We start from the raw sequence: 22,074 nt of genomic DNA on the forward strand, positions 1-22,074 counted from the left end.
AGAATGAAAAAAAGAATGAGAAGAATGAAAAGAAGAAGAAGAAGAATGAAAAGAAGAATGAAAAGAAGAAGAAGAAGAATGAAAAGAAGAAGAAGAAGAATGAAAAGAAGAATGAAAAGAAGAAGAAGAAGAATGAAAAGAAGAAGAAGAAGAATGAAAAGAAGAAGAATGAAAAGAAGAAGAAGAAGAATGAAAAGAAGAAGAAGAAGAGGAATGAAAAGAAGAAGAAGAAGAATGAAAAGAAGAATGAAAAGAAGAAGAAGAAGAATGAAAAGAAGAAGAAGAATGAAAAGAAGAAGAAGAAGAAGAATGAAAAGAAGAATGAAAAGAAGAAGAAGAAGAATGAAAAGAAGAATGAAAAGAAGAAGAAGAAGAATGAAAAGAAGAAGAAGAGGAAGAATGAAAAGAAGAATGAAAAGAAGAAGAAGAAGAATGAAAAGAAGAAGAAGAATGAAAAGAAGAAGAAGAAGAATGAAAAGAAGAATGAGAAGAAGAAGAAGAAGAAGAATGAAAAGAAGAAGAAGAAAAATGAAAAGAAGAATGAGAAGAAGAATGAAAAGAAGAATGAAAAAAAGAATGAGAAGAATGAAAAGAAGAAGAAGAAGAATGAAAAGAAGAATGAAAAGAAGAAGAAGAAGAATGAAAAGAAGAAGAAGAAGAATGAAAAGAAGAATGAAAAGAAGAAGAAGAAGAATGAAAAGAAGAAGAAGAAGAATGAAAAGAAGAAGAATGAAAAGAAGAATGAAAAGAAGAAGAAGAAGAATGAAAAGAAGAAGAAGAAGAAGAATGAAAAGAAGAAGAAGAAGAATGAAAAGAAGAAGAAGAAGAATGAAAAGAAGAATGAAAAGAAGAAGAAGAAGAATGAAAAGAAGAAGAAGAATGAAAAGAAGAAGAAGAAGAATGAAAAGAAGAAGAAGAAGAATGAAAAGAAGAATGAAAAGAAGAAGAAGAAGAATGAAAAGAAGAAGAAGAATGAAAAGAAGAAGAAGAAGAATGAAAAGAAGAAGAAGAAGAATGAAAAGAAGAAGAGGAAGAATGAAAAGAAGAATGAAAAGAAGAAGAAGAAGAAGAATGAAAAGAAGAAGAAGAATGAAAAGAAGAAGTATTCCAGTACAGCAAAAAGTGTATCTGCAGAGAGCTCCGCTATTTCTGACAGTTCTCTGACAGTTCCTTCACATTTACAGCGGTTGAAACATTGTATCTATTTATTTCCGAATAAAAACATCTGTATCCTAAATGGAAACAAATAGATACAATGTTTCAACCGCTGTAAATGAACTGTCAGAACTGTCAGAAATAGCGGAGCTCTCTGCAGTGACACTTTTGCCGGCTGATCGGGAAAAATTCGATTCGTGCACCCGAAGTTTGCTAAAATTCGGATTCGATGCGAATCGAATTTTTCCTGAAATTCGAAACGAATTCCACTTTGCTAGGTTCGATTCGCTCATCTCTAGTTGTCAACATAACTGCTCTACCTAGATCTGATCAGTGAAATAAATACAGATTTCCCATCAGCACAAGGATAACGTCTGCATACACACAACCTGTCCCAGATTTGCCAGGACAGTCCCACATCTAGGTGCTCTGTCCTAATGATGCAGTCCCGGGCTGTGTCCCAAGATCATAGCATCGCCCTTATTTGAGTTACTGAGCACGTGCAGTTGTTCAAAAGATGGGTATTATCTGAGGATCGCGCCTGCGAGTGGGCCATTCCCTGGAATCTAGACAGTAGACATGGTTCAAGAACATGGAAGTGTTAAGTGTGGGCCAGAGTCAGGGGTGACAGTGTCTCAGGGACCGGGACAAATATGTTGGCAGGTATGTACCTGGAGTCCACCAGATGCCCATTGCTGGCGTATATTGGGCACCTTCCTAATGGGGTTCCCAATGGGCATGAACTCTCCTCACTCACTGCATGGGATCATCTTCTTACACTGATGTATAATTCTTATATAAAGTGCCGCACCTCCCTATATACTGAGAGAAAAGAAACAAACAATAATCCCTGGATACACATAGAAAGGAGCTTTATACTGCCAGCATTGCTAAGACCATCCCCCCCCCCCCCCCGAACCTACTGTGGCTATACTATCTATATCTGTCCATCTTTCTTAGTTCACCGTATATTTGATGTTTATGAATCTTTGCAACAGAGTTCTTTGCCTCGAAACGCATTGGATATGCCTGATGTTCCGGAACAATATATATTTAAACACATTTTAGGCATGGTGGAATCTATCTATCTATTCCTCATGGTATGTATGTATGTATGTATGCATGTATGTATCTATTCCTCATGGTATGTATGTATCTATCTATTCCTCATGGTATGTATGTATGTATCTATTCCTCATGGTATGTATGTATGTATCTATTTCTCATGGTATGTATCTATCTATTCCTCATGGTATGTATGTATGTATGTATGTATCTATCTATTCCTCATGGTATGTATGTATGTATGTATCTATTCCTCATGGTATGTATGTATGTATCTATCTATTCCTCATGGTATGTATGTATGTATGTATCTATTCCTCATGGTATGTATGTATGTATGTATGTATCTATCTATTCCTCATGGTATGTATGTATGTATGTATCTATTCCTCATGGTATGTATGTATGTATCTATTCCTCATGGTATGTATGTATCTATTCCTCGTGGTATGTATGTATGTATGTATCTATCTATTCCTCATGGTATGTATGTAAGTATGTATGCATGTATCTATTCCTCGTGGTATGTATGTATGTATCTATCTATTCCTCAAGGTATGTATGTATGTATGTATGTATGTATGTATCTATATATTCCTCATGGTATGTATGTATGTATGTATTTATGTATCCATTCCTCATGGTATGTATGTATGTATGTATGTATCTATCTATTCCTCATGGTATGTATGTATGTATGTATGTATTTATGTATCTATTCCTCATGGTATGTATGTATGTATGTATCTATTCCTCATGGTATGTATGTATGTATGTATGTACCTATTCCTCGTGGTATGTATGTATGTATGTTTGTATCTATTCCTCATAGTATGTATGTATGTATCTATTCCTCATAGTATGTATGTATGTATGTATCTATTCCTCATGGTATGTATGTATGTATGTATCTATCTATTCCTCATGGTATGTATGTATGTATCTATCTATTCCTCATGGTATGTATGTATGTATCTATTCCTCATGGTATGTATGTATGTATGTATGTATCTATTCCTCATGGTATGTATGTATGTATCTATTCCTCATGGTATGTATGTATGTATGTATGTATCTATTCCTCATGGTATGTATGTATGTATGAATCTATCTATTCCTCATGGTATGTATGTATGTATGTATCTATCTATTCCTCATGGTATGTATGTATATATGTATCTATTCCTCATGGTATGTATGTATGTATGTATGTATGTATCTATTCCTCATAGTATGTATGTATGTATGTATGTATCTATTCCTCATGGTATGTATGTATGTATGTATGTATGTATGTATCTATTCCTCATGGTATGTATGTATGTATGTATCTATTCCTCATGGTATGTATGTATGTATGTATGTATCTATCTATCTATCTATTCCTCATGGTATGTATGTATGTATGTATGTATATATCTATTCCTCATGGTATGTATGTATGTATCTATTTCTCATGGTATGTATGTATGTATGTATGTATCTATTCCTCATGGTATGTATGTATGTATGTATGTATGTATGTGTCTATCTATTCCTCATGGTATGTATGTATGTATGTATGTGTCTATCTATTCCTCATGGTATGTATGTATGTATGTATGTATGTATGTGTCTATCTATTCCTCATGGTATGTATGTATGTATGTATGTATCTATCTATTCCTCATGGTATGTATGTATGTGTCTATCTATTCCTCATGGTATGTATGTATGTATGTATCTATCTATTCCCCATGGTATGTATGTATGTATGTATCTATCTATCTATTCCTCATGGTATGTATGTATGTGTCTATCTATTCCTCATGGTATGTATGTATGTATGTGTCTATCTATTCCTCATGGTATGTATGTATGTATCTATCTATTCCTCATGGTATGTATGTATGTATGTATGTATGTATGTATCTATCTATCTATTCCTCATGGTATGTATGTATGTATGTGTCTATCTATTCCTCATGGTATGTATGTATGTATGTATGTATGTATGTATGTATGTGTCTATCTATTCCTCATGGTATGTATGTATGTATGTAGGTATCTCTCTATTCCTCATGGTATGTACGTATGTATCTATTCCTCATGGTATGTATGTATATATGTACAGTATGTGTATCTATTCCTCATGGTATGTATGTATGTATGTATCTATCTATCTATTCCTCATGGTATGTATGTATGTATGTATGTATGTATGTGTCTATCTATTCCTCATGGTATGTACGTATGTATCTATTCCTCATGGTATGTATGTATATATGTACAGTATGTATCTATCTATTCCTCATGGTATGTATGTATGTATGTGTCTATCTATTCCTCATGGTATGTATGTATGTATGTATGTATGTGTCTATCTATTCCTCATGGTATGTATGTATGTATGTAGGTATCTCTCTATTCCTCATGGTATGTACGTATGTATCTATTCCTCATGGTATGTATGTATATATGTACAGTATGTGTATCTATTCCTCATGGTATGTATGTATGTATGTATGTGTCTATCTATTCCTCATGGTATGTATGTATGTATGTATGTATGTATGTATGTGTCTATCTATTCCTCATGGTATGTACGTATGTATCTATTCCTCATGGTATGTATGTATATATGTACAGTATGTATCTATCTATTCCTCATGGTATGTATGTATGTATGTGTCTATCTATTCCTCATGGTATGTATGTATGTATGTATGTATGTGTCTATCTATTCCTCATGGTATGTATGTATGTATGTAGGTATCTCTCTATTCCTCATGGTATGTACGTATGTATCTATTCCTCATGGTATGTATGTATATATGTACAGTATGTGTATCTATTCCTCATGGTATGTATGTATGTATGTATGTGTCTATCTATTCCTCATGGTATGTATGTATGTATGTATGTATGTATGTATGTGTCTATCTATTCCTCATGGTATGTACGTATGTATCTATTCCTCATGGTATGTATGTATATATGTACAGTATGTATCTATCTATTCCTCATGGTATGTATGTATGTGTCTATCTATTCCTCATGGTATGTATGTATGTATGTGTCTATCTATTCCTCATGGTATGTATGTATGTATGTATCTATCTATTCCTCATGGTATGTATGTATGTATGTGTCTATCTATTCCTCATGGTATGTATGTATGTATGTATGTATCTATTCCTCATGGTATGTATGTATATATGTATGTATGTATATATGTATCTATTCCTCATGGTATGTATGTATGTATCTATTCCTCATGGTATGTATGTTTGTATGTATGTATGTATCTATTCCTCATGGTATGTATGTATGTATCTATCTATCTATCTATTCCTCATGGTATGTATGTATGTATGTATGTATGTATGTATGTATCTATCTATCTATCTATCTATCTATCTATCTATCTATCTATTCCTCATGGTATGTATGTGTCTGTCTGTCTGTCTGTCTGTCTGCCTGTCTGTCTGCCTATCTGTCTGTCTATCTGGGTTCACTATATATTTGAATATACATTATTAATCAAATTGTAGTGGAGGTGGAAGTCTGTACTAGGCACTCCTACCCACACACCCATCAGTAGCTGTGATAGAAGAGGTAGTACTCTCACCTGTCCAGCAGCCTGTTTCTCTCCCCCATTAAGTCTTTTTAAAGCGTAAGGCCCCTTTCACACAAGCGGACTGATGGGGTCCACCAGTCCGTTTTTCAGGCACGTGTACACCCCCATTAGCTGCATCCCCATCAGCACCCCCTTTTTTAGGTTATGGGGAAGCATTTGGGGGGGGGGTAAAAACACGTTTGAACTGTGTGTTTTTACCACCCCTCAACTGCAAGTGTAAATGACATTAGCATGTGTTCACCCCCATTAGCTGCATCCCCATCAGAAACCCCTTTTTCAGCTTATGGGGAAGCATTGGGGGGGTGGGTTCAAAACATGGTTGAATTTTGTGTTTTTACCACCCCTCGACCGCAAGTGTAAATGACATTTTTTAACATGTAAATTAAATAATTCAGTTAGGTAACAGTAAGTACAAATCTGAAAGTCTCATCAAAAATGACCTTTTGGGTGAACGTTACAATACATACATGAAGGGTCCTGTACACACTGCAGCGCTGCAGTAATGTGCGTGTCACCACATGCTTTGAAGGCAACAAGACAATGTACATGAAGTGTGTGTGCAATACTGTGCCATGTACTGTAAATGGTGCACCTTTCCAATGCACATGGAGTGCGTGTGCAATACTGTGCCATGTACTGTGAATTGTGCACCTTCCAATGAACATGAAGTGCGTGTGCAATACTGTGCCATGTACTGTGAATGGTGCACCTTCCAATGCACATGGAGTGCGTGTGCAATACTGTGCCATGTACTGTGAATGGTGCACCTTCCAATGCACATGGAGTGCGTGTGCAATACTGTGCCATGTACTGTGAATGGTGCACCTTCCAATGCACATGGAGTGCGTGTGCAATACTGTGCCATGTACTGTGAATTGTGCACCTTCCAATGAACATGAAGTGCGTGTGCAATACTGTGCCATGTACTGTGAATGGTGCACCTTCCAATGCACATGGAGTGCGTGTGCAATACTGTGCCATGTACTGTGAATGGTGCACCTTCCAATGCACATGGAGTGCGTGTGCAATACTGTGCCATGTACTGTGAATGGTGCACCTTCCAATGAACATGAAGTGCGTGTGCAATACTGTGCCATGTACTGTGAATGGTGCACCTTCCAATGCACATGGAGTGCGTGTGCAATACTGTGCCATGTACTGTGAATGGTGCACCTTCCAATGCACATGGAGTGCGTGTGCAATACTGTGCCATGTACTGTGAATGGTGCACCTTCCAATGCACATGGAGTGCGTGTGCAATACTGTGCCATGTACTGTGAATTGTGCACCTTCCAATGAACATGAAGTGCGTGTGCAATACTGTGCCATGTACTGTGAATGGTGCACCTTCCAATGCACATGGAGTGCGTGTGCAATACTGTGCCATGTACTGTGAATGGTGCACCTTCCAATGCACATGGAGTGCGTGTGCAATACTGTGCCATGTACTGTGAATGGTGCACCTTCCAATGCACATGGAGTGCGTGTGCAATACTGTGCCATGTACTGTCAATGGTGCACCTTCCAATGGACATGGAGTGCGTGTGCAATACTGTGCCATGTACTGTCAATGGTGCACCTTCCAATGTACATGGAGTGCGTGTGCAATACTGTGCCATGTACTGTCAATGGTGCACCTTCCAATGTACATGGAGTGCGTGTGCAATACTGTGCCATGTACTGTGAATGGTGCACCTTCCAATGCACATGGAGTGCGTGTGCAAAACTGTGCCAAGTACTGTGAATGGTGCACCTTCCAATGCACATGGAGTGCGTGTGCAATACTGTGCCATGTACTGTGAATGGTGCACCTTCCAATGCACATGGAGTGCGTGTGCAATACTGTGCCATGTACTGTGAATGGTGCACCTTCCAATGCACATGGAGTGCGTGTGCAATACTGTGCCATGTACTGTGAATGGTGCACCTTCCAATGCACATGGAGTGCGTGTGCAATACTGTGCCATGTACTGTGAATGGTGCACCTTCCAATGCACATGGAGTGCGTGTGCAATACTGTGCCATGTACTGTGAATGGTGCACCTTCCAATTGACACGCATTGCAGAGCATGACACTACTAACGTGCAAAAAAAAAAAAGGTACATGTGCTACACTGCAACGCACATCTAAATACATTATGTACTATTCATCGAATTTCTCCAAAGATCTGAACTTGCATGCGGTAAAGTATCGCTGCAACGTGTGCACTGCCACAACACCACCGCCCTACAGGCCCATCCACCTATGTGTTTACATGCATTTTTAGATTGTAAGCTCTTATGCGCAGGGCCCTCTTCATCCTCTGGTTTATTTATTGTACTGTAATTGTATTGTCTCCTGTTATATTGTAAAGTGCTGAGCAAACTGTTGGCGCTATATAAATCCTGTATAATAATAATAATATATAAATCCTGTATAATAATAACATACATTAACACATGTGCACAGGATTGTTAGTAATGGTGCTAACATATACTGTAGCTGTGCAGTGATTGATCTGAGCTGACCAAAAAAAACTTCATGTCTGTTTTGAATGTGTCAAAATTCATTAAAGCGCACATTAATACTGGCCATACATGGGTCGAAAGTCGAAAATCAGACCTAAGAATAACACAGGTCTGCGACTAAAAAGCTGTTTGATTATTTTCATTTCATTTCCATGTATTTTGGTGTGCTGAAAATAAATAAAATATTGAAAAAACTCCTTCCTAGACGTCATGATTTGCCACAAAATGCTAAATTGTCTTCAAATGTATCAAATTTTTTAAATTTTTGGTATTTTTTTTATATTATGGGTTTTTAACCAAATTTAAAGTCCAAATTACTATTAATTAATTCACATAAATGCATTTAAGATATAAAATGCCCGAAAAAACTTAAAGGGGTTGTCCAAGTTATGTAAAAAAAAATATAGCACTGTAAATCTGATGGTCAGCAATATATACATGAGCTAAGCAAGTTTTAGGGGAAAAAAATTCTATTTCCTCATTTCCCTAGTTCTCTTCTGGCCCTTTGTTGTTGTTTGCAGGTAAACAATCTCTGCCCCTCCCCCCCTGCGACGGGGTAAATACAAGTGCTGCTCTGAGTGACATGTCTGACTACTGGGATACTCAGCAGCATGCTGTATGTGTAAGCCTCAGCCCTTCTAATGGTAGAAGGGGTTAATCTTTCCTGAAGAATCCAGTGGGTGGGATACCAAACACCCTTGTTTTCTGTGTCTATGGGACAGTCGAGGCCAACAAAATCACTGGACCAAGAAGAGTTGGCAGCCGAGGGTGCTAAAAGTCGGTGAAAAAAATGTCCTCCGAGCAGAGGCGGACTGACCATTTGGAAACTCGGGCACTGCCCGAGGGCCCGGGGGTCAGTAGGGGGCCCCATGAGATGCCCCTGGTACCTTTTTCCTAGGCTTTTTTAAGTTTGGGCAAGGACACAGGGGCCCCATGATCCCCAATTGCTCGGGGGCCCCATGAGTTGTCAGTCCGCCCCTGCCTCCGAGAAACTTTGGTACCTTCCCATAAAGTTCTTCTACCACCTCTCCACATAAAATTGGGATTGATGAAGCAATTCGTAAAATCACTTCCAAGAGATGGAGAATGCTTCAAATACTTGGTCACCAAGTTTCCAGGCCTGTCGGAGGCAGAATTGAAGGAAGGTGTGTTCGTCGGACCAGACATTAGAAGTCTTATAGTTGATCAAGAGTTTGTCAATACCATGACGGATCCTCAAAAAGAAGGGTGGATTGCATTTAAAGAAGTCGTACAGAAATATTTAGGCAATAACAAAGATCCTCACTACAAAAAGATCGTCGGACGAATGCTGAAAGCATTTAGGTTGCCTGATGAGTTTGAAAGTGCATTTCCTCCAGTCCCACCTTGACTACTTTCCTGATAATTTGGGAGCTGTGAGTGAGGAACAAGGTGAACGATTCCACCAAGACATTAAAGAGATGGAAGGGAGATACCAGGGAAAATGGAGCATTACAATGATGGCAGACTACTGTTGGATGCTTCAGAGAGACATTCCAGATACTACTCACAAGCGTAAATGCACCAAGAGGAGCCTCACAGGGAAGAAGAATCGAGTTTAGTGTGTGTAGGTGAGCTCATTTCAGTTCAAAAAAGGATTTTCATGAAAAAATTGTAATAAAACTTTAATTTTATAAGTCTATTTCCATTTATTTTGAGGTATTGCCTTATTTAACATAGTTACCTAAATTGTCAGGAAACGTGATGTCCTATGACAAAATGGAGGTCATTTTCGGATTCAGTGCACCAAAAAACATAAAGATTACGTGGAATAACCAAAACAGCTCTTGAAAAAATTTTTTTTGCAGACCTGCGTAATCGGCCGATTTTTGCTCTGTTAGTGGGTCAATGGCACCGGACGATTTTTTTGGTTCCTCCCCTTTTCGGTGCGTTTTTGGTTCAAAAGACTTCAATGGACACGCGGCAGAAATGCATGTGGTACATTTCTGATGGGTTTTGCTGGGGTGTTTTTTTGCCAATAGGAAAGTATTGACTTTGATGCGATTTTGATGTGTCTTTGGATGGGTGCAACTTGGATGTGACTTTGGATGGGTGCAACTTTGATGCGACTTTGGATGGGTGCAACTTGGATGCGACTTTGGATGGGTGCAACTTTGATGTGACTTTGGATGGGTGCAACTTTGATGTGACTTTGGATGGGTGCAACTTTGATGTGACTTTGGATGAGTGCAACTTTGATGTGACTTTGGATGGGTGCAACTTGGATGTGACTTTGGATGGGTGCAACTTGGATGTGACTTTGGATGGGTGCAACGTGGGTGTGACTTTGGATGGGTGCAACTTGGATGCGACTTTGGATGGATGCAACTTGGGTCCAGGGGCGGACTGACAACTCATGGGGCCCCCAGGCAATAGGGGATCATGGGGCCCCTGTGTCCTTGCCCACATTCAAAAAAGCCTATTAAAAAGGTACCAGGGGTATGTCATGGGGCCCCCTACTGAACCCGGGTCCTCGGGCAGTGCCCGAGTGTTCGAATGGTCAGTCCGTCCCTGCTTGGGTGTGACTTTGGATAGGTGCAACTTGGATGCGACTTTGGATGGGTGCAACTTTGATGCGACTTTGGATGGGTGCAACTTTGATGTGACTTTGGATGGGTGCAACTTTGATGTGACTTTAGATGGATGCAACTTGGGTGTGACTTTGGATGGGTGCAACATAGATGTGACTTTGGATGGGTGCAACTTTGATGTGACTTTGGATGGGTGCAACTTTGATGCGACTTTGGATAGGTGCAACTTGGATGTGACTTTGGATGGGTGCATCTTTGATGTGACTTTGGATGGGTGCAACTTTGATGCGACTTTGGATGGGTGCAACTTGGATGTGACTTTGGATGGGTGCAACTTTGATGCGACTTTGGATGGGTTCAACTTGGATGCGACTTTGGATGAGTGCAACTTTGATGTGACTTTGGATGGGTGCAACTTTGATGTGACTTTGGATGGGTGCAACTTTGATGAACCTTTTTTTTCCGCTAATAGGAAAGTATGACGGTTCTGCTCACGTAGTGGGACTTTGATGCGGCTTTATGCCGGCCATACATGGGTCGAAATTCGACCAATTTTTCATCTGAAAATCGGACCTAAGAATAATCAGCCAATTTTCGCTCTCTTAGTGGGTCAATGGCACCGGCTGATTTTCATGGTTCCTCCCCTTTTCGTGGATTGGGCATGTTGGAGAATTTGTGAAAAATGACCAATTTTCGACTCAATGATGGTCAAATCGTACGATTGTTTTTCTGAAAAGCGCATGAGCCGTGACCTGGAAGGAACAGACGTTTTGCCTGTTATATGGGGTAAGCTTTATGACTCGGTCGGCCCATTTTCTAAATCATTGATGGCACCATCGGATTACCGAGCGAACGACGTTTTCGATTTTCGGAAGAAAAATCGTTCGTAATTTCACCCATTTATGGCCTGCATAACACACCTGCCCAGTGAAAAAAAAAATTGGGATACGTATACATGCTGAAATTCGAGTTTCTCTTAAAATGAGTCTTGTTACAAGGTACAGAGAGCCCTGGGGGCCCATTCACACTGGTGCAATGTCGCAGCGCATGCTACAAAGCAAGTGCTAAGCCGCAATGCATTGCCCCACACCCGCCCTATGACACATCGTATGCAATGGTGTCACCATGACCTAGCTCGCCTTATTATGGGGCAGTACAGTCGCTTAGGCTCCTATGCAGTTTGCGTTTGATCCGTTTCTGCAGTGCTTTTTGCGGTCCATTTTGCGTCTTTGCACATGCATTTTTAATACTTTTTTTTCCTTGTTGCTAGGCAGACTAAAAAGAAAAACGCATCAAAAACACATAAAAAAATGCAGCAAAAACGCACTGCAACGTTTCCATTGAAGTCTATAGAACCAAAAACGCATCTTTTTGAATTTAAAAAAATTCCCTAACTCTTTCCAAAAAACACAGCGGGTGAAAACGCGTGAACATGTCCCATAGGAAATCATGTTAAATGGACTGCTGTGCGTTTCTGCAAAACGCTGCAGAAAATGCTTAGGGGTGAACCTAGGGTTAGTGGTTGGCAATGCAGCCTTGCAACCAGGGCGGACTGACCATTTAAAGCACTCAGGCATTGCCCAAGGGCCCGGGGTCAGTAGGGGGCCCCATGAGATGCCACTGGTACCTTTCATAGGCTTTTTTGGGTGTGGTTTGAGTGTGGGCGAGGACACAGGGGCCCCATGATTTCCTATTGCCCGGAGGCCTCTTGAGTTGTCAGTCTGCCACTGCTTGCAGCACTGGGGTCCAAATCCCAACCAGGACACTATGGGCAGGTTTACTAAAGGCAAATAGACTGCAAACTTTGCAAAGGGCAGTTGCTCCAGAGCTTAGCAAATGAAGTTCTGTTTCAATTAGCAAAGAATACCCAATCATGTGCAAGGAAAGTAAAAAAAACTGCATTTTTGCTTGCACATGATTGGACGATGGAAGTCAGCAGAGCGTCTGGTCATCTTCCCAATGACACCAATGATGGGGCACAATTCCTCTCAATGACACCAATAATGGGACAGTTTTTCCTACTGACACCAACGATGTTGACACTATTCCTTGCGATGATACTAAGGATGGGACTCTATTCCTCCCAATGACACCAATGATGAGGCACAATTCCTCCCAATGACTCCAATGATGGAGTACAATTCCTTCTACTGACAAGATGGGACACTTTTCCTCCTACTGATACCAACAATGTGATACTATTCAATGTGATACCAAGGATGGAACACTATTCCTCCCACTGATACCAAGGATGGAACACTATTCCTCCCAATGACACCAATGATGGGGCACAAATCCTTCTACTGACACCAAGAAAGGGACAGTATTTTGCCCAATGATGGGAAACTATTCCTCCCAATGATGGGGCACAATTCCACTCAATATCACCAATGATGAGGCACAATTCCTCCCAATGACACCAATGATGGGACACTATTCCTTCCAATGATGGGGCACAATTCCTTCAACTAACACCAATGTTAGGACACTATTCCAGTCAATATCACCAATGATGAGGCACAATTCCTCCCAATGACACCAATGATGGGACATTATTTCTTCCAATGACACCAATGATGGGACACAAATCTTTCTACTGACACCAAGTACAGGACACTATTTCTCCCAATGATACCAATGATGGGGCACTATTCCTCCCAATGACACCAATGATGAGGCACAATTCCTCCCAATGATACCAATGATGGGGCACAATTCCTCCCAATGACACCAATGAGGGGGCAAAAATCCTTCTACTGACAGCAAGGAAGAGACACTATTCCTCCCACTGATACTAATGATGGGGCACTATTCCTCCCACTGATATCAATGATGGGGCACTATTCCTCCCACTGATACCAATGATGGGACACTATTCCCCCCACTGATACTAATGATGGGGCACTATTCCCCCCACTGATACCAATGATGGGGCACTATTCCTCCCACTGATACCAATGATGGGGCACTATTCCCCCCACTGATACAAATGATGGGGCACTATTCCTTCCACTGACACCAATGATGGGGCACTATTCCTCCCACTGACACCAATGATGGGGCACTATTCCTCCCACTAGTACCAATGATGGGGCACTATTCCTCCCACTGATACCAATGATGGGGCACTATTCCTCCCACTGATACCAATGATGGGGCACTATTCCTCCCAATGATACCAATGATGGGGCACTATTCCACTCAATATCACCAACAATGAGGCAGAATTCCTCCTGAAACCAGCGATGGGACACTTTTACCTCCAATGACACCAACAATGGGGCACTATTCCTCCCACTGACTCCGACAATGAGACATTTTTTTCTCCCACTGACACCAGGACATGTTCTACTTCTACTGGCCACAGTCTGCTCTCCCAAAAGTTTGAATTACAATAAATTGGCCCTTCATCTATAAAGTTTGGAGACCCCTGTGTTTGAGGTCATTGCATCTGGTGAGTGTTGGCACTGAATAGGTGTGAAGGGAGGATTGGGTTTGGAAAAGGAAGGTCTCACTTCTAGCGCTGCAACTTTATCATACATGTAATTTGCTGCACAATATATAAGTAGCTGTAATAAATGATATAATAAATCCCCTCCTGCGTATTATTGTAATTGCAGATCAGGGCAGCGAATGGCTCCTGTACTTCATTTTCACCCATGTACCTAATTTTCACCCATGTACCTCATTTTCACCCGTGTACCTCATTTTCACCCGTGTACCTCATTTTCATGTCGGTTTAGAAATGGCCAGAAGCTGTTCTGTTGAACTTGTAATTACATCCCAATCAGTGTGGACACAGACAGCACTCACAGAACAAGTACACAGCAACAAAGGAGACAACAACACAGCAAAGTGCTTAGTCGTCAAATATGAATGGACAGAAATTCTTGTCTCTAGCCCCCGAGTATCAGCCTGGCTCTATTCACCATCACCAAACGCTCACTTACCTTCACGAAGAGTTCGATTTCGGGGTCCTTCTCGTCTCCATTACAGGGAACAGAGTCTGTCATTTTTGTTTTGTTGAACAACTATTTTGTTTTTTGTTTGCAGTTTTAAAAGAATAACAGCAGTGCTGGCTCTATGTGGACTAATCCTTTAAGTACATGTGTTAGGGGAAGTTCCTTTAAGTCAGTGCAGCATCCCAGAGATGATCTGTCCTGTAGTGCAGGTTGCAGAAATGCAATGTATTCCTGTATAGAGGAGCTACATGTCCCCCGCTGGGCTGGTGACTGGATCCTCATGTGTCAGTGATCTGCTCTCAGTGACACACCAAAATAGAACACAGCTAAAGAACAGGGGAGGGGCACTGTGCAAGGGGTTGGTCAGGCTGCACCTATGGCATGTCTGGGTGACACCAAGGCACACCCTCCACCCAGTGTGGATGACAGAAGTGACAGCTTGGTGCTTGTATATGGGAAGTACTGTCCCTGGGTGCACAGTCCTGCCTGCACTCCTGTCTCATCACTGACACCTTCATACCCTGCACCAACACTAACAAAAAGGAGCATCACTAATATATATATATATACTGATAGTCTACTAATAAATATATACAGATAATATACTAATAAATATATACATATAACCTACTAATAAATATATACAGATAATCTACAAATAAATACATACAGATAATCTACTAATAAATATATACTAATAAATATATACAGATAATATACTAATAAATATGTACATATAACCTACTAATAAATATATACAGATAATCTACTAATAAATACATACAGATAACATACTAATAAATATATACAGATAATCTACTAATAAATATATACAAATAATATACTAATAAATATGTACATATAACCTACAAATAAATATATACAGATAATCTACTAATACATACATACAGATAATCTACTAATAAATACATACAGATAATCTACTAATAAATATATACTAATAAATATATACAGATAATCTACTAATAAATATATACAGATAATCTACTAATAAATATATACTAATAAATATGTGCATATAACCTACTAATAAATATATACAGATAATATACTAATAAATATGTACATATAACCTACTAATAAATATATACAGATAATCTACTAATAAATACATACAGATAATATACTGTACTAATAAATATATACAGATAATCTACTAATAAATATATACAGATAATATACTAATAAATATATACAGATAATCTACTAATAAATATATACAGATAATATACTAATAAATATGTACATATAACCTGCAAATAAATATATACAGATAATCTACTAATAAATATGTACATATAACCTACTAATAAATATATACAGATAATCTACTAATAAATACATACAGATAATATACTGTACTAATAAATATATACAGATAATCTACTAATAAATATATACAGATAATATACTAATAAATATATACAGATAATCTACTAATAAATATATACAGATAATATACTAATAAATATGTACATATAACCTGCAAATAAATATATACAGATAATCTACTAATAAATATGTACATATAACCTACTAATAAATATATACAGATAATCTACTAATAAATACATACAGATATTCTACTAATAAATATATACAGATAATATACTAATAAATATATACAGATAATCTACTAATAAATATATACTAATAAATATGTACATATAACCTACTAATAAATATATACATATAATCTACAAATACATACATACAGATAATCTACTAATAAATATATACAAATAATCTACTAATACATACATACAGATAATCTACTAATAAATATATACTAATAAATATATACATATAACCTACTAATAAATATATACAGATAATCTACTAATAAATATATACAGATAATCTACTAATACATATGTACTAATAAATATATACTAATGAATATATACATATAACCTACTAATAAATATAACCTACTAATAAATATAAACAGATAATCTACTAATACATATGTACTAATAAATATATACAGATAATCTACTAATAAATACATACAGATAATCTACTAATAAATATATACTAATAAATATATACATATAACCTACTAATAAATATATACAGATAATCTACTAATACATATGTACTAATAAATATATACAGATAATATACTAATAAATATATACATATAACCTACTAATAAATATATACAGATAATCTACTAATACATATATACTGATAATTTACTAATACATATATACTAATAAATATGTACAGATAACCTACTAATAAATATATACATATTTAATTATTATTATTTATTACAATTACTTATATAACGCAATCAATTTACATATATATATATATTGTACATTCATATCAGTCCTTAACCCTCATGGGGTGTACAATCCAGGGGCGGACTGACCATTTGGAAACTCGGGCACTGCTCAAGGGCCTGGGGTCAGTGGGGGGCCCCATGAGATGCCCCTGGTACCTTTTTCATAGGATTTTTTGAGTTTGGGGAAGGACACAGGGGCCCCATGATCCCCTATTGCCTGGGGGCCCCATGAGTTGTCAGTCCACCCCTGGTACAATCTGAGGTCCCTAACTCACATTCATACATACACATACTAGGGACAATTTAGACAGGAGCCAATTAACCTACCAGCATGTCTTTGGAGTGTGGGAGGAAACTGGAGTATCCAGAGGAAACCCATGCAGGCACAGGGAGAACATGCAAACTCCAGGCAGGTGGTGCCATGGTTGGGATTTGAACCAACCACCCTAGCGCTGCCAGGCGGAAGTGCTAACCATCTAGCCACTGTGCTGCCCACAATACATACAGATAATCTACTAATAAATATATACTGATCATTTACTAATAAATATATGCAGAAATCAGTTGATCAATAAAATACAACTGTTAACCCTTTCGTTAAGAAATAAATCAATCAATAAATCAATTTTTGGCGCTATATAAATACTATATAATAATAATAATAATAACAAATACTTACAGATAATCTACTAATAAATTTATATACTAATAAATACATACAGATAATCTACTAATAAATATATACTAATAAATACATACAGATAATCTACTAATAAATATATACTAATAAATACATACAGATAATCTACTAATAAATATATACTAATAAATACATACAGATAATCTACTAATAAATATATACTAATAAATACATACAGATAATCTACTAATACATATATATACTAATAAATACATACAGATAATCTACTAATAAATATATACTAATAAATACATACAGATAATCTACTAATAAATATATACTAATAAATACATACAGATAATCTACTAATAAATATATATACTAATAAATATATACAGATAATCTACTAATAAATATATATACTAATAAATATATACAGATAATCTACTAATAAATATATACTAATAGATATATTCAGATAATTTACTAATAAATATATACAGAAATCAGTTGACCTATCATTTTTCAGCTTTCTAACAGAAAGGGCCCAGCTAATGGAGGTTCGGAGAAGGTATTTAAAGCTGAACTCAAGGCCCACAGCTAAAAACGCAGATGTGTAAGCCTCAGGACCCTTCTTATCAGGCATGAGTATTCTCTTTATAAAGAACTAAAATAGGTAGTGTAGAAGATGCATGGCTCAGAGATGGTGGGGAAGGCACCGTGCATAGTGGCCACTGGTCTTGTAAACAAGATATTTAAGTGGACCTTCACTTAAATGTGAAAGTTCCTCTAATCAACCTCTCCCTCCCCTTCCAAACATATATGGTTGTTTTTTCCTGTCAGGAAAAGGTACCCACCCACATTTCCACAATTTTTGCCTAATCAAGACTTAAGAAGGTTGTACCACCCCCCACCTCCGGCTACCTGCAACCTTCTTGGACACATCACACGTCCCAGGAGGCTGCGGGACCAATCTGACAATGTAGTGCGATCTCAGGCATGTGCAGCGGGGCAGTGAAACAGCAGGAAGTCACAGCCAAGATGGCAGCACCAAGGATCTGAAGACCAGTAAGGAACTGGCCCTCGTGAAGACATCACTGGACTCCTGGGCTGGTGAGTGTCTGTTTGTCTGCAGTATTTGTAGCTGCTCATTTTTATTTTTTTTTTTTTTTAAACGGTATGCTCCTCTTAAAGGGGACAGAAGGTTCAGGTTGAAAATATGTATACAAATCCTTTAGCTATGCAAAATACTCATTAAGTTATTGCTGACACTACAGAATTTGGCCTGGCTATATAGGCATACATGATTTCTGGTCACAAAAGAGTTAAATAAACTGAACTAACTGCAAAGAAGCAAGTGAACACTTACCTCTCCTGCTAACCACACCAAACACCATTCTGATGCAGAGAAATTCCCTGCTGAAGTTTCTTCTGAAACTGACACTTCAGGTAGTGTCAGTCTCCCGTGTCTTACGCTGCACTCAGTGATTCCTCCTACCAACCCATGCATAAAGCCGACATCAATGCACTGTTTAATTGGGCAACTATGTGGCAAATGAGGTTTAATGTTGATAAATGTAAGGTTCTGCACTTGGGGGCTAAGAATATGCATGCATCATACATACTAGGGGGGTACAACTGGGGGAATCAATGGTGGAGAAGGATCTGGGGGTTCTGGTAGATCACAAGCTTAATAATGGCATGCAATGCCAAGCTGTGGTTTCTAAAGTGAGCAAAATCCTCTCTTGTATTAAAAGAGGTATAGACTCCAGAGAGAGAGATATCATATTACCCCGGTACAAATCATTAGTAAGACCTCATCTGGAATATGCAGTTCAGTTTTGGGCACCAATTCACAAAAAGAACATTGGGGAACTGGAGAAAGTACAGAGAAGGGCAACCAAATTGATAAGAGGCATGGAGGAGATCAGCTATGAGGAAAGATTAGAGGAACTGAATTTATTCTCTCTTGAGAAGAGGAGATTAAAGGAGGATATGATCTCCATGTATAAATACATCAGTGGTTCATATAGTGAACTCGGTGTAGAGTTATTCACCTTGAGGTCATCACAGAGGACAAGGGGGAACTCTTTACGTCTGGAGGAAAAGAAATGTAATCTCCAGATATTGAAAGGTTTCTTCACAGTGAGAGCTGTGAAAATGTGGAATAGACTCCCTCAAGAGTTGGTTCTGGCCAGCTCAGTGGATTGCTTTAAAAAAGGCCTGGATTCTTTCTTGGATACACAGAATATAACTGGATATAACATTTATAGGTAAAGTAGATCCAGGGAATATCTTATCGCCTCTCGGGGGATCAGGAAGGATTTTTTTCCCCTGCAGGAGCAAGTTGGATCATGCTTTGCTGGGTTTGTTTGCCTTCCTCTGGATCAACTGTGGGTATAGGATTATAACTTTTTTTTTTAATGGTTGAACTGGATGGACTTTTGTCTTTTTTCAGCCAGACTAACTATGTAACTATAATGTTAAGCAGGACAAATAAAGAGGTTGAATCTCCCTAACAGGGGCACAGACAGCAATAGAAAGCTGACAGGGGTTCTAGTGCCTCTCCACTCCGTCCAAAACTAAACAAAAAGAATATCCAATTACCTCTCGGGGGATAAGGAAGAAATTTGTTTCCCAGCAGGAGCAAATTGGATCATGCTTTGCTGGGTTTTTTGCCTTCCTCTGGAGCAACTGTGGGTGTAGGATTATAATTTTTTTTTTTTTCATGGTTGAACTGGATGGACTTTTGTCTTTTTTCAGCCAGACTAACTATGTAACTATGTAATTAAGGATACTCTCTACATTAGCAGTATTGTTAAAGTGATATTAAACTCTCAGTTTTTAGGAACTTTCAGCAGCTGATTTCATCACTTACTGAGTATGCAGCTTCTTTAACCTCCCTAGCGGTATTCCCGAGTGTAGCTCGGGGTAAAATGTCAGTACCAAAAGCGGTAACCCCGAGCTACACTCGGGTTTACCATGCGGCGCTGCATAGGGAGTCCCTGCAGAGCTTACCTTGTCCTTCGCTCCCGCGATGTGTCCCCTGCAGCGTCCCCGGCCATCTCCTCCGGCATCCGGCTTCTGTGTTCCGGTCCCTGTGACGTCCGGACGTACGGGCGCCGCCGGCGGCAGGAAATTTGAAAATTTTTAAAAATTTCATTTTTTTCCAAACAAATTTTACATAGTAAAACATTGCTGTTTCAACCCATTTCACATACATTTTGTCCTGAGTGCTTTGTCCTGTGCCCTGCCTGCATTTTGTCTGTTCTTTCTGCCTGGAAACTGAGAAAAGTCCATGGCGTCCAAAAAGTGTCCCTTTAGGTCAAAAGCGGGTTTAGACCGGCTAGAGAACAGCGATAGTAAATCAGAACCACTTGCAGAATTGAGTGATAATGATTCCTGGGGAAATTCGTCATCAAACACTGAAAACGATTTTGCGACTTTGCTCAGCAATGTGCGAACTTGGCGCTCTATTTAAAATTTCAGTGTTTTTGGTTTGATTATATTATTGAATTAAATGTATTATTATTATATTATTATTTTTTATGATTATTTATTAAATTATAATTTATGATTTCGTGTTTCAAATTTTATCCTATCCGGAATGTTTACTAGACTCTTGTTCGGACAGATTTCAGGGAGTTATTCCTAAAAATTACAGCCTACAATAAAAAAAACTGCATATTTCCATGCAAAATAATGGTACCGCTTTCAGCACCAAAAATCTGAAATAATCATACCGCTAGGGAGGTTAAACTTTCAATCCTTGTCTATGTTTCTCTTTAGACTGGTTTCATGACTGTTGCTGCAGGTTTCCTGTTTCAGGGTGTCTCCATTCTCTTGCAGCATCCTGCCATTTTTGTATGCAGGGACTAGAGTTGTGTCTTCCTACACTGTGTGCATTAATAGAAGCACACAGCCCCATAACCCCTAGAATGGCAAGGCTCCTCCCTCCTCCTCCTCTCCCCTCCAAACTACCAGATTGATTGGAGACTGCACTGTCCACTGTTAAACCTTTCCTATACAGACAAGAGGTTCAGGGAAATGCCAATGAGAGAGCAGGAGCCAGCAGCATTGAATGTTGTAAACTGCAAGTGTTGGGGTAAGAATTCAGATGAATAGTTTACTGGGGAATGTTTATTTTATTGTCCATAATGTGTTACGTTAAAAAACACTGAGGATGTAATACTGCTTTAACTTAGACTCAGCTTAGGCTCTCATGGGTCTGTTCTAAAGGCAAGTAAATTCTTTATTTTCCT

At 38.4% G+C, this 22,074-nt stretch overlaps 1 protein-coding gene across 1 annotated transcript in view; it reads right to left on the reverse strand.

Annotated features, from left to right (window-relative positions):
• Positions 1-15,160, reverse strand: part of CLIC5 (CLIC family member 5) — a 162,370-nt gene extending 147,210 nt beyond the window's left edge. The window contains exon 1 of the mRNA XM_089686067.1: positions 14,847-15,160. Within this exon, the coding sequence (XP_089542193.1) occupies positions 14,847-14,909 (63 nt within the window). The 5' untranslated portion in view covers positions 14,910-15,160. The remainder of the gene's footprint in view (positions 1-14,846) is intronic.
• Positions 15,161-22,074: the final 6,914 nt, after the last annotated feature.

The sequence above is a fragment of the Staurois parvus genome, unplaced genomic scaffold (genome assembly GCF_062004578.1).
Source record: "Staurois parvus isolate SC_StPar_1 unplaced genomic scaffold, SC_StPar_1.0 ptg000390l, whole genome shotgun sequence".
In the NCBI taxonomy this organism is placed as follows: Eukaryota; Metazoa; Chordata; class Amphibia; order Anura; family Ranidae; genus Staurois; species Staurois parvus.